This window comes from Corvus brachyrhynchos, unplaced genomic scaffold (assembly GCF_000691975.1).
Source record: "Corvus brachyrhynchos isolate BGI_N302 unplaced genomic scaffold, ASM69197v1 scaffold547, whole genome shotgun sequence".
NCBI lineage: Eukaryota > Metazoa > Chordata > Aves > Passeriformes > Corvidae > Corvus > Corvus brachyrhynchos.
The window spans coordinates 604,662-618,725 of NW_008239104.1; the positions used below are offsets into that span (position 1 = coordinate 604,662).

The window sequence follows — 14,064 nt, forward strand, 5'->3', positions numbered from 1 at the left end:
CAGGAATGAGTTAGCAAACCCTTTTCCCACTTTATTTAAAACCACTCTCAAAGGAAGAAAGGTTTTGCCTTTCCTGGTTTACAGAATGCAAAAATTGTATCGCATACTTACTTCTTGTGTGTGAGGTCCAGACCACTGTTGACTATTCCCTCCACCTTAACATTTTTCTGTCCACAAATATTTCCATAACTGTCATATCCTGAAAGCAGTCTTGCAGCTGCTCCTGTAGCTATTGAAAAGCCACAGATAAAACCCTGGAGGAATAAAAAAACCCCACAGTTTAGCAATACTCTGTTTGCCAGATGGGAAAAGTTGGTTTTATTAATTTATTTCTAAGCAGAGATTGTCTAAAAATTCTTTCAGACTGGAAAAGGAAAGACAAGGATCATCACATAGAACTGTTGTGCAATAATAAAATTAAATGCAAGCTAAAAGAGGATTCAGACATCTAATACTGCGTATCATACAACCATAGTTAAGACCCTTGTATGTGGTTTTTATGAGAGTCATATTTTCAGCAAGCGGGCATGAAGCAGAAGTCAGCAAGTGAGCAAGGGCAGGCAGTGAAGGAGAGCTACAAGCAGAGATGTCAAGGATTGCTATGCATCTTAGAGAATCTTCCACACAATCCAGATTTTCTTCCTTTCCGATTTTTTTCTTTCCTTTAAATGAAGTGCTTTCAATGATGAGATAGAATGAACAGGCCTATCTAACACAAGTTTCTTTTAAGGAAATCCTCTTAAAGCAAGTGACCAGGTCAAGGCCACTACGGTTTAAGATGCAGGTTTTAAATGCAGGAAAGAAACAGATGCAAAGCAAGATGGCTCAGATCACGTAATGCGGAAAATACCCTAAGTAAGCAAGTCTTGCTGTGAACTTTCAGAGATATTTCACAAGCAAAACCAAGATCAAGGCAGTGATTGTGCAAACAAGAGACTGGCCCAAAAGCTTCATTATCAAACCACTGACAGGGAGAAATGAACAACCAGCTCACTCCACTACCACCAAGAAACTGTTTTCACATGTGAGGCAGGCTAAGATGTGAGATGTGGAAGCAGAACAAACAGCTGAAGCAAATGCATGGAGCAAAAGATGGCAGTGGAAGGATCAGATGAAATGATGGCAACAGGTAATGAAGTTGGCATGGAACAGTGAAAATGTGGGTGGTTCACCCTGCAAGTGAAGTCTCCTACAGCACCAATTATGTGACCAAGTTGGATGATTGCTCTGTATATTATATCGATTAGACAGCAAAATTTGGGACACTCATGCACAGAAAACTAATTTATAACTGGGCGAACAGGTAAGTGTAACTGAATAATCATGGAACATCAGCAAAACCAGAAAAAAACCAAACACACAAGAGAGATACTTGTTTCAGGAAGCACTGTGCTTTTTGAAATTTTAAGATATTCATATTACAGTGACACTGATTTTAAATAATCATTGTAATTTTTTCATTTGAAGTCCAACCATTGAAAAACACCCTAGGGAAGGCAGAAGAAATTTTTCAGTGGAATTATTCCAAACACCAGAGACCGAGGTACAGCAGAAAAAAAAGCTGAGAGCACGTAAGTCCCAAACGCCTCTAAGGACAACTGCTTGCAACACAGCAGTAGAAAACAGCAATGGACGTTTTCTGTTTAAGAAGAGTAGCAGACATAGGTCCATGAAACGAAACAAGATGGAAGGAGGTGTACTTCTAGTTTTCATTAATCTGTAACTCTTGGAGGTTTGATCTAGTAATAAAAAGCGTAGAGTGTTGTGAGGCTGACTTGAGAAAGGTGATGGTTTCATCACAGAGGACAGAACTGTTAAAACTTTGAAAGAAAGATCTTATCATTAGTAATATGGTTGTTAACAACAGCTGCTTCTACTAAGCATTCAATAAAAATAAATAAATTAACAAATAAACAAAAAGTCAACTCTTTGATAGCCAGAAACATTGCTTCTCACAAGAAGTTTACTGGGATTCACAGTTTACCAGACTCCCAGCTATCATTTCTGGGACATGCAGAGCCCCATAAGGAACATGAGTCAAGTGGTAATTCACCATGCTGAAAATCACTTATCACTGAAACTGCAGTTTCAGGGGATGAGAAGCTGGAGCAAGAACTGGCATAAACAATGAATTACAGATCCCTACCAAAGACCTTTGATATGTACATACTACCCATTTCTTCTACAGCTGATGGTTCCCATGCAAATATATCCTGACCTTTTCCAGTGATTAAGTTACTGATGGGTTTTAAAATTCCTTTCTTATGAATGCAAAGTCTTCAACTATGTAACATTTACAAAATCCTCTGAGTTTTACTCACCATTCCTATGCAAAAAAGGATGAATAAGAGCAGCCATGGTACATCTGTGCAGCTGTGGTCTTCCAGAGGCTTCCACTCTCGCTTGGAACTCTTGTGTGAGAAGAGAGATATAAGGTTAACAACACTTTGTCTGCTCATAATAGAAAAAGGCAGAAAATTATTCTACAGGGCATTTACATACAGCAGGAGCCATCTTTAAGTGCCAAGATAGTTGAAGAAGTTTGGTCAAAAGGCTTAGAGTAAGGTTCATGTAGGACTCCAAAAGAAGTGCCTCCACAGGAGCTAGATCACCAAACAGTTATTTATCCAGAAAACAGTTAATTTATCCAGAAATTTACAAATAGTTATCCACAAAACAGGTTATTTTCACTTGTCTTTTTATTAACAGAAAACAGAAATTAATGGCATGAAATTGACAATGTCTCCTATTGCAGTCTTCCACAGTTGCCTTTCAGTAATCTGATTTCCAGCAAAGATAAAGGATTAAACTTTTCAAAAGCCCCTAAGTATTCAAACACTATTGGCAGGTTGAACAAGAACTATGCCTGTAGAAAGGAGGCAACAAATTGACGATTAAGGAACAGTTTTCTACCTGCCATAAGGCAGCTGAGCTTAACATTTCAGTGAAGAAATACTTTATCGGTATTGCTATGGTGCCAGAATGGAAAGTTGTGCAATTAAAGGTTGAAACACTCAATGACGGAGGTAGTTGTAAGCAATTCAGATAGTTTGCTGCTCATGAGGTAAAAATTCTCATGTATACATTGCTAAGACAATTAAAGTCTTATAAACAGTCATCTAGGCAGAAAGGTTTCAGGGAAAGAATAAGCACTCGCTGTAATACAAAATCAACCACCAAATCTGAATTTGTTATAACAAAAATACTGATTACAGCAACTTTTAAAAATACACAGTTACACAGACAAGTTTTTTCAACAGGCTCCCAAATACTGAATCTTCAGATATATTGACTGAGACCCAAAAACTGTAGACAACGTTTTAATCCTTGAGGAAGAAAAGGAGATTGATACAGGGAGACTACATACACAACAGCTCTCTCCAGAGACAGAGCAAAGGGGATAACCTATTCAAATTTTGAATTTATTTTTTTCTCTTAAGACTCTGAAGAATCTTCAAGATTTTGCTGACAAGGTAGTAAATGTCAGTACTGAATTAAAACAGAATGGCTGGGTGAAATGTCAACTGCTTTTATCTCCAGTATGTATTTTGCATATTTTTAATAAAAAAAAGCAATAGCATGCAACTTAAATGATATTAGCAAGGTGCTTTTTTGGTATTCATGACTTTGGCTTTTGTTAATTCACAAGCACAAAGCAACCTTTTCAAATACTACCATTAGAAAGCTAAAAACTGGGTAAACAAATGAAATCCTGCATGCATCACACTTCAAAAAATTCAGTTTTCTAAGTAGTCTGACTTTGCATTAGGGGATTCCATGCAAATTTTGCAATCTTTTATTAAGGAAGTTCCACTTACAGATGTGATAAATACAGTTTTAATTCAGACTGCAAACTCACCATAGGTTCTGAACAGTCAAACTTCTTTAGATTTTACTCAATAATCAGTAGTGAGAGGTGCTAAAAGGTCACATTATGCACTCTACAACCCACATTCAACAAAACTGAATCTTCTGATCCTGGCAATTCACGCTTAAAACAAACACCCTCTTCGAACTTAACATTTACCACAAGATTGTGACATTTATGTTGTTATAATTAGTATAATCATAATTACATAAAATACGTAAGACTTCGTGCTTCCTATTCCTAATTCACCCCAAGAACTCTAGATTCTTTAGAAATTTACTTTTATTTACAAACAGCAGAGACAAATTTCAGCTACAGCTGCTATCTTAAGAGTAAACTGCCCTTGGCAAGAGGGAACAGCAAAATGCACTGCAGAGTGTGCTTTGTTTGTTTTGTTGGGGTTTTTTTAATCCTCTCTCTACCATCTGCATACAAAATCTTTTAATAGGATTTTTAAAAGCCTCTAGAATAGCTCTGGTAAGGATTTAGGTTGTCTGACTAGTCACAGTTACCATAAGTAATCCATTTTACTTACTAAGTGGACTACAGTTTTTATGTCAAAAAGAAACTTGAAATGCCATAACATAGGACATAGGAGGTTACACAGATAAATTAATTCTCTGTCTAAAATTCTTACTGTGCTAAAAAAAAAAAAATAACAGTACAAATTTTTTAAAAAAATAAGGAAGGTATTCTAAACAAAAAGTATCCTTGGAAGAAACTCAACAGGCACTAGATACTTACTAACTTACAATTTAACCACCTAGCAAGGTAGCAAGGTCTGAAACTGTGTATGTTTAAAACAACACCCCTCTTCTGTAGCCCGTCTCATCTTTCTTGTCCTCAGACCTTACAAAACCCAAGCTAGCTACCATTATCTGTCTACTATTTTCTTCCCAGTTGCCTCTTTGTACTCTGGATTCCCAATGAATCTTCTTCCATAGCTTCCCAGCCCTTTATCCTTGTCTTTGATGTTGGTGTCTGTGTCTCTCCAGTGACTGCTCTCTGTCTACTCTACACCCTTAGGCACTTACTCAGACTGATTTTCATGCTTTAGCAACATAAATTGTTAATCCATGGTCAACATAAGGTCTAACAAATGTTCGTTCTGCAATCTGTAAACTATACTTTGTCCTCACTGTGACTGAAACACCACAACATTATAGCAGACATGCTTTACCTGAAATCCTAAAACTGCACTTCTACTTATTTTAGCCCTTCTTCCAGATAGATTAGGAGTCTACAGTGTTTGCTTATGCAAGAAAGCTAGAGACAAAAAAAATGTTTTTGAAATTATTTGATTCATTTCACATTTTCTCTTAAAATAGAGCTTTCGTAATTTACACTATGCTCTCTAAAGATATTCTTGCCATTAACAAAGCACAGAGCCTGTACTGTCATGAAAGCACAGAGAATTTTGAGCACTATCAGTCAGAAGTGGAAGGCTGGCAAAAGAGCCCGTCTCTCCAAGACAAACTTGCAGGTTGGGCATTTCTTCATAATAGCTTTTCTGTGTTGATTTCATGAGTTATTTACTCAAGAACCCAAATGAGTGTGTTCAGAAGTTTACACCTGTCCATTTTGCACAAGACTTAGCAAACTCAAAACCAAATCAGAACCCTTGGGTTCGGCAGTTTTACCATCACGTTTTAGTACTACACACCTAGAAAACTGCATGTCTACAATTAAGCCTTCTCTTGCAGAAGAGGAAGTGTGAAGAACGTCAGGACATTAACTACTGGTTTTTCCTAGTTAAATTCAGAGTTACACATTCTCATGACTAAAAATACTTGCACGCAAATACAAAATAAAAAAGAGGTTATTTTCTTGGTATTCATTGCATCCAGTCACTCCCAAGCAAAAACAGAAATCCCTCTTCCAGATTTCTTTCTTGCTGCCACTTCCAAAATATATCTTTGGAGCACCAAATAGTAGGTCTCCTCTGCATACTGCAATATACTTCTGTACAAGAATAGCCAAAACCAGTGGTTACCACTTTCACTGGCAACTGTAATAGCAGTACTGGATGCTGCCATACAAGCACTCACGTGCCATAACCAGAGTGAAACACATATAAGACCATTAAAAAAATGTAAAAATACAGCATTTCAACAGGAGACTACAGATGCAGGGAGCTACAGAGAATTTATTTGAAACACAAGATGTCTCATGCAATGTAAAATTTGGGAGTGATGAGACTGAAGCAAGAAGCCTATTAAAGAACATCTGCAGCACTATATATACAGATAATCAAGCTGTGTGTTAATAGCAAAGATGTGAATAAGATAAGGATAAAGATGGAATTTGCCATCAGCTGATGATGTTGCAACACCACGGTACAGGCAGCAGAAAGAAAAAATCTTGTGGTGGTCAGAGCACATGTTTCAAGAAGAAAATTAAAGTACTAGTGAGGCAGGTGGGCTGAATTAAGGACAACCCAATTAGTATCTGGCATGAGTTAAAACCACCAGATGAAAACAAGTTGCAGGTCAGAGCCTAGAGGTTAGACTCTAGGCTCCACTTCAGCTAGTGAGTGTAAGTTAGCAACTGGAGAGTATAGGACTATTCCAATTTGCATATGAACACAAAGGTTGTAAGAATAAAGCCACAACTTCATTCAGATAGTTAAGGATACTGATGTTAAGATAATGTGCTACAAAACCCTATCCTAGGAATCATATTAATCTAACTACACCTCCTTTAAATTCTCTGTTGTTTTATCACCTTGATGTAACATCTGGACTCAGAGTACATACAACTGTAGTTCAATACAGAAGAGTAAACAGACATAACTGCTCTTTGTTTATTTATATTAGAATTCAGAAATTATTGTGAAGCTAACTATCTTCATAGAAGACAAACAGCCACAGCATGCACATAGCATTAATAAATGGCCTTTAGAGGCAAAAAAGGGTTCTCATCCTGACCATTTTTTGTGGAAACTGCTGGAGTCCTGCGACATCCACCTTTCTTAGAAGGCAGACTGGTTCTGATAAAGTAACAGATTCAACTGATCATATAAACAGTATTTGGTTTATTCCAGTAGCACTGTGAGTACAGAATACATAAATTTTACACCTCTGATGCAAGTTTGACCCTTCAAAATTGGAGAGTCCATTTGCAATACTGTGCATACCACCAAATGATATGTAAGGGCTCCTTGGGAAATGGGCAAGCCAAGTTAAAAAGGTGATGACCAAGAAGTCATCCAGTTCAGAAGCTGTCCTGCAAGCCAAGTTTAACCCTGCATCTTGAAACGCTATTGAAACATACCCACATAGAAGAAAAAAAACAGAAAAAAGACAGCTCTTGAAACATTTATCAGTGTTTCCTAACAGCCATTTAAGGAGATGGTATTTTATTCATTTTACATCTTTACAAGCTAAAGAACAGTACTAATCACACGTTGACCTTTACTGTGAAGCATTCTGCCTACAAATAAGATGAGCCATAATTTACTAGTTTACCAAACTGTTTGCAATGCAATAGAGTAATTCTCCAGGTTTAACAGATATGGCATTTTTCTAAGACATGGCAGACTTTTCTACACTGCGCAGCTGTTTAAAAGAACTAGCACCAGCTGCATGCTGTCCTAATGAAACTTCTTCCACCTCTTAACAGACCTTGATCCTAGAGCCTAAAGAAAAAGAGTATATGAGTCCTGATCCCAAGCATACACACTCAATTCCCCACACAAGCACACTTTCGAGAACAAAAGTTAACAACTCAAGTAAACCAGTTCTCTATATAAAAAGTTCATGTGGTGAATCTACTGTTTAAAGTGTGCAGAACAAAGTCTTGAAGCATAAACCTATTTTCAGTTCACGTCTTTACCAATCATGTTACAGTTTTATAGAAAACCCTTGGCTTACTTCACCAAGAAGTCTAAGAACACTGACTCAGTTGACTTAGTTAAAATGTTCACCATTACCTACAGACTTCCTATGCATGACCTACAAGTATTCAGACAAAGCACTAAATAGCAGCTTACATCACTATCATGAGTTCAGACAATCTCTCAGGTTCACAATAAAACTTGTTTATTATACAGCGTATTATTGGTACACCTCCATTACTAGAGCAGGAACATGCACCAGCAAGTGCAAACTTTTACCCTACCAAATTTTACCAATTCCCTGGAAGAATGAACTACATTGTATCATAAAAATACCTCCATAAACACACTAAAAAAACTGTTAGTATAGACTTGGCCTGGATCTACGTCTGGGGAACAGCAGTATTGCTCCAACCTCAAAGAACTTACTAATGGTTGCATTCTCATGGGAGACTTGAATTGCCCCAGACTTGCAAAACTGAAGCAATGTCTCCCACTTACAGGGACAAAAGCGCTTGTCACTGTAACACTACTGCAGCATGTCCCAGCCATCTCTAGAAAGAAGCCCAAACACCTTGGAGCAATTCGAAAAGGGACTGCATAATAGAACATGCAATTCACGGTGGAGTTCAACTGTGAGTCCATTTGTGTGTAATTTCTGCTTCAATTTCATTACAAAATGGTGTATTTTTCAGTTTACTGCAAAGCAGACACTCGTTACACTTCAGACTTAAGAGCCATATACCAGTATTTTACATACAGGCACCTACATCCTTATTTTCCTAATGACTTCACATTCGTCACTTGATCTCCAATGCCTTGTCCACTGAAAAAATGCACCTGCCTGTTAAAAGTATGAAACTCAGAAATAACACTAGAAAAAGTTTTCTGATGGTGTAATACTGCTTTATCCACCAAAGGGTAATGAATTTATACTTTGCTTCTCTTCAGAGATTAAGAATACCACCAATTCAATGGGTCCACATCTTCTATTTCACTAATGTTCTCAGACTCCATCAATAGTATTTATAAGTTTTTAACATATGGTAAACAAAATCGAGATCACCATAAGGTATCACTTAGAGAATTACTAATGGATGTTTACCCTGAAAACTCATACGTGGGGACTTCGCTCTTGAATGTAGCATATGTTGTGTTGTAGATCATCTTCCATTCATCTTTACAGTCAATTCATATTAAACATTGCTTCAAAACTCCTTGATTACATGCCTCTGCCTCAATCAACAACTAAATATTTATCTTGAAACATAACACAGCTGATTAAATAAAGAGTTGACATGATCAGCACACCTGCTGCAGTTTTGAAGTTTAGAGATCAGGCCATCTGCAGACAAAAGCCTTGTTTTTAAGTCTCAAAATATTTAGTTATTGTTTCTTTTCTTCATTACACATTATTAAGCATTTATTTCAAATGAGCAATAAAGAAGGATACTTTAAAAATATCACAGTAGTATTTTTCAGGGGCTTAAAATACCCATTTCAATGCAATTTTGGAACTTCCATGGTTCTTACTCACTAATAAAAAAAACAGTCATGAAAACAAAACCAAACCAATAACAATGAAAACTCAAAGCAACAATAATAAAACAAACCACAAAAAAACAAACAAAACCCCACAACACCCCCAAAGCCCACAAAACTAAAAAATTAAAACATTTCTTCACTTCTGAAGACACTTTGCACATACCAAGTTACTGTGTTACATTTGAATTTTCTACTTGTTCATCAACCTGTTTCACAGAATTTCAAATGTTATTACTTCTACAGACTGAAAATCCCAAATTACAAAATATTTTCTAACTTTAGACTACTAAAACATAAAATTAAAAACACACTTTACTTTCCAATGTTAGCTTTATCACAGGACATTAAGACACATGCAAAAAACCCACCAGGAATCCCAGGGCAGAACTCCCCAGTTACTGGTCTCCACATGAGATGTGAAGGACATTCCATAGAAAAGCTCCCCCTGTTCTCTCCACTGTCTTCTTGTAAATTTAAGACCAAAGACATCACAGCTCATTAGGAGCTCATGGCCTGCACAGCACTGCTGTGAGAACTAACCATGTTGCCACTTACAGGGCCATTCATAGCAGTTTGATACATGTTCCTTCAAAATCCATCCTATATTCAAATATGTTTGCCAACTGAAAATCATGGCTGCTTAAATACAAACTCCCAGCTTAGAGGTTCAAATTTCTCGCATAACAAGAAAGAAAAACACTCATAATTACAGTAAGAGGGCAGTGCTCAAGGACACAGAGTGTATTAGATTAACAGGAGCTAACACTGGGAGGAGAATGGAAAGGGAAATAATGTGTCAAGCCCCTACCTTATTACATAAGCGTATTTCCTTTTAACTAGGCAATAATTTTTCAGTTTTTCATAGCAAACTATGGGAAGTCTGACAAAGCATTCCCAGGTCATGGTTATCATGACCTTGAACAAATGGGTTTCCTCTTTTGTTTCTGTAGATCTGTATACAATACGCAGAGGTCTCTTCCTCTGTCAAATAATATATCTGAAGAGCTGCAAGAGTAGTTTCAATTTAAAACCAAATGAAAACAAAACAGGCCAGTGCTCATTTCTAGTGTTATTAACTACATTAATAAAGAGCAGGAACATTATATATTATCAGATACAAGTCACCATGTTCTGCTCACCATGCTCGCCACCACAGTCCAGCAACATCACTAGTAAAAACAGCGGCTGCTAGAAACTAGCATGTAGAAATGCAGTATGGAATCAGCTTTCCAATATACAGCAATCATCTCTTATTCTTATAGTGCATTGCATACTGGGTTGAAATCATATTAAAGCAGAGAAAACTAAATTTTTGGACTGTAAAGCTGAACTTCAAAATGAAGTTGACACGTCTCTCTTCTTAAATATACATACAGATGCTCTTGAGGCTGTTGTCATACAATTATACACTTTTATTCCACATTAGAAAAATGCTTACCAAGAAGATTTAAATGGGAAAAAAAAAAAAAAAAAAAAAGAGAAGAGAAGAGGGGCCTAGCAAAAGCAGGCCAATCAATGCAATGACATTTACTTACTGTCTAAGTCTAGGAAACTTCAAAGTGGTTGAAAGGCCACTATTAGATACTAGATATTAAAAATATCTAAGAAACCCGATTAGATATTCACCAACACAAACTTTCTCTAAAATTTATAGGAAAGCTCTCAGTACAGTTTCATAAAACAAAGGTAAAAATCAGCAATCAGTTTAGTCAACAGGTAGAAGTAACCTGACAACACTGCATAAACATTTTTTAGAAGGTAAGCATAAGATCTACACAATTTTCCAAAAGCTGCTTCAAAGGCGGAAAGATGCAAATACAAAATATCAAAGACACACTTTCTGTTAAATTGGTTTGCAAGTTCTACTTTTCACAAAAGAAATCACTAAGTTCATAGGAACAAAAATTACAGTCAGCCAAAATACGGAAAAAGCATGCACAGCTAGCGCCAAAGCCCGCCTTCAGAGTAAGCAGCATAAAGACAGCTGACAACTTCACTACTTAACAAACACTGTCATTTCTTCATAATGACAAATAAAAGCCATCAGTTGGGTGATACTGAACATACCCTCACAATTACTAACCTAAAAGTCTGATGGCTGACAGCAGTCTCGATGTCAATTAGATTACAGTAACATAAGCTTTGGATTTAGCATTCACTATTAACAATGCAAGATAATCAGTCTTCTCCAAAACTGTTCTCACTCCATCCAAAAAAAAAAAATTTTGTAAGGATCCTATGTCCCAGGCTTGCTCCCAGTACAAACTATCACTTCCTGAAGCTCTTAAAACGCCCGATCTTTGAATTACCTGACAAAGCAAAGGAAAGAACTCGCTACTTACAACTTTCAAGAAGTGATACAACAGAAGGGTAGTCTGAACCTCAGATTAGCTAGCCCTCAGTAGGAAAAGCTCAGTGAATTTTATAGAGTACTCACAAGTATCTATGTAGTTGAAATATTTCTATGTTAAGATCAAAAGAAATTATTTGCACAGGTTGTGCTGCTTGTGACAGCATTTATAAAAGGACATCTCATGCTTCACAGGAAACTTACGGAGCTCACAGACCAGAAATACAGAAGCAACTCCATGAGATGCCTTATCATCAGCATGTTCTTGGATCCTGCCTGTACACTTCATCCCTCATACTATATCTGCTTACCAGAGGCTAGAATAGAAGCCTCATCTACTGTCAATATACTAAAGGGGAAATCAAGCTTCCTATCTCCTGGAAGGAGAATTCACAAGTCATTCTGTTTCCCTTCATCAACACCATTATTTGTCTGGTCTTCTTCCATGATGGTACGCCCACAATGAAACAGGCATGTTTTGTTGTCCCTTAAATTCATTTGACTGTGAGAACTTCTGACAGCTGAAGATATATGGCTGATGTACAATTAGAATCTGTATTGCCCATAACAGTTAGAAGAGACATTCTGTCAGAACCACTCATTTTTTCAAAAAGTTAGGAACTCCAGATTTATTCAATGTTGTTTTGCTAGCAGATGTTCAAGGGAAAGATAAGGGATAATCTGTCTTCATCTCTTCTTATAATGGGAAGTTCTTACAGTCTTTCAAAAACCAAGGCCACCACTAAACCCACCAAGAATAACATGTGCTTTGTTTTTCTCAGTCATGCCTCCAGTTTATAGAGATATTTCAAGCTTCTATCACACATATCGTAGATTAAGTCACTAATGTAAAAAGCTGTAAGTTTATTTTAAACACACATAGTATTTCCCAATTGCAATACAAACACTGACTGAGACTTCAATAAATTGCCTTGTTTCCTATCACGTGTTGCCAAACCAAACACCTTTTAACTACAATCAGCTACTTCCATTGCAGAACAGCAGGAAGGGAGAACAGATGTATTACAACCGTTGAATGAGAAAGCAGTTTAAAGTCTGTCTCTCCCCACACCTCATTCCCTTTTACTATGTATGAATTTCTGCCCCCTCAGATATAACAATCCAAACTCTACAGAACTGTGCTATAAACTAGATCAGTGGAGCAATTTGAGTTATACTGTAAAGGAAGTTTTCTTGCTTAGAAACAAACAAAAAACCTGTATGGATTAGTTCAAACAGATTTACGGCACAGGCTAACAGTTGTGGCAACACAGGAGTGATGAACTCCAACAGTTACTTCCTGAAAATCCAGTTTTAAAATGGATTGATACTGTGACATAGAAGAAAATAGCACTGGTAAAGGAGAAGAATGAAAAGCAAGGGAAGAGAATACTGGCGCTCAGTTCCATTCTTCTTTCTCAGCAGAACTAAAGACTTGAAAAAAATCCAATTATTCTAACAACTCACAACTTCTGCACCACTTGCTCAAAAGATCCCTAGATTTAGGTAGAGAAGATCATTTCCAAAACAGCACAAACACACAAAAAATTCCACAAACCCGAACTAGAGCTACCTCTATCAAAAGTAAGAAGAAACTTAAGGTTTGTTGCACAGCAGATCCATGGCAAAAGAGATGCATCCAGACAGAAGCACCCATCCTGAGAAAACAGCCATCTCATGATAAAGATATGGCCAAGAGAGGACAGTGGGCTGAAACAACATGAAGGTACTGACAACTAACAGCAATACCAGACAGGAGACAGAAATCCCACTTCAGTGTTTGACCCTTCTTTTACAGGCTTTCATCTCATATACAATAGTACACTTTGGCTAAACTACAATTCAAAGAAACGTTAGGAAGATCTGGTCATGATAACTAACAAGGAATACACAGACTGCTTTAAGACAACTGCTAAAATGTAGCTGACATTGCACAAGCTTTTCTCTAAAGTTCAAGGTGCAAGACGGTGATAGTAAAGAGACAGCAAGCACAAAAAAATGACAGCTTAGTGATACTCAGTAAGTACAGAATTGCACAAGTCCCTAAAGAAAAAAAGATAACACCCTCATAACACCAAAAAGAAACAAGGTAACACTGAAAAGGAACAAGAAGTAAACAAGAATTCTAGTTGTGATGACAAAGAAATAGTAGAGATCACAGAAGATGCTGTCATCCCATGGAAGTGAAAGAACTTCATGCAAACATGGAAAACCAGAATGAAAATAAAAAAGAAACTGGAAAAGAAGTACTCCAGTTCTAATCACCTCAGCAGGTAAAACAGCAGTGGAGTAACAGAAAGAATGAGCTCATCTGGAAGAAAGTCTGGTATGGCTGCATTAAGTTTAATTTAACATGACTCTTAACAGATAAAGCTGAAAAAAATAGCAAGTTAACAAAAGGGGAGAAAAGGCTGGAAGTACAAACACAGATAGAAGTAGTGGCAAATAATATTCAGAGAGTAGAAG

At 37.0% G+C, this 14,064-nt stretch overlaps 1 protein-coding gene across 5 annotated transcripts in view; it reads right to left on the reverse strand.

The window, feature by feature from the left end:
• SLC44A1 (solute carrier family 44 member 1) overlaps window positions 1-2,597 on the reverse strand; it is a 67,961-nt gene extending 65,364 nt beyond the window's left edge. For 3 of the 5 annotated variants that reach the window (XR_001863686.1, XM_017739353.1, XM_017739355.1), the window contains exons 1-2: window positions 2,322-2,578; window positions 112-254 (exon numbers count right to left, since the gene is read on the reverse strand). Coding sequence is in view for 4 of the 5 variants with exons in the window: in XM_017739353.1 (XP_017594842.1) it covers window positions 112-254; window positions 2,322-2,459 (281 nt within the window). In the remaining variant the exon portion in view is untranslated. Of the gene's footprint in view, window positions 1-111; window positions 255-2,321 lie in introns of all 5 variants that reach the window. The other 2 variants (XM_017739356.1, XM_017739352.1) reach the window with 2 other exon arrangements.
• Between the last annotated feature and the right edge of the window lie 11,467 nt (window positions 2,598-14,064).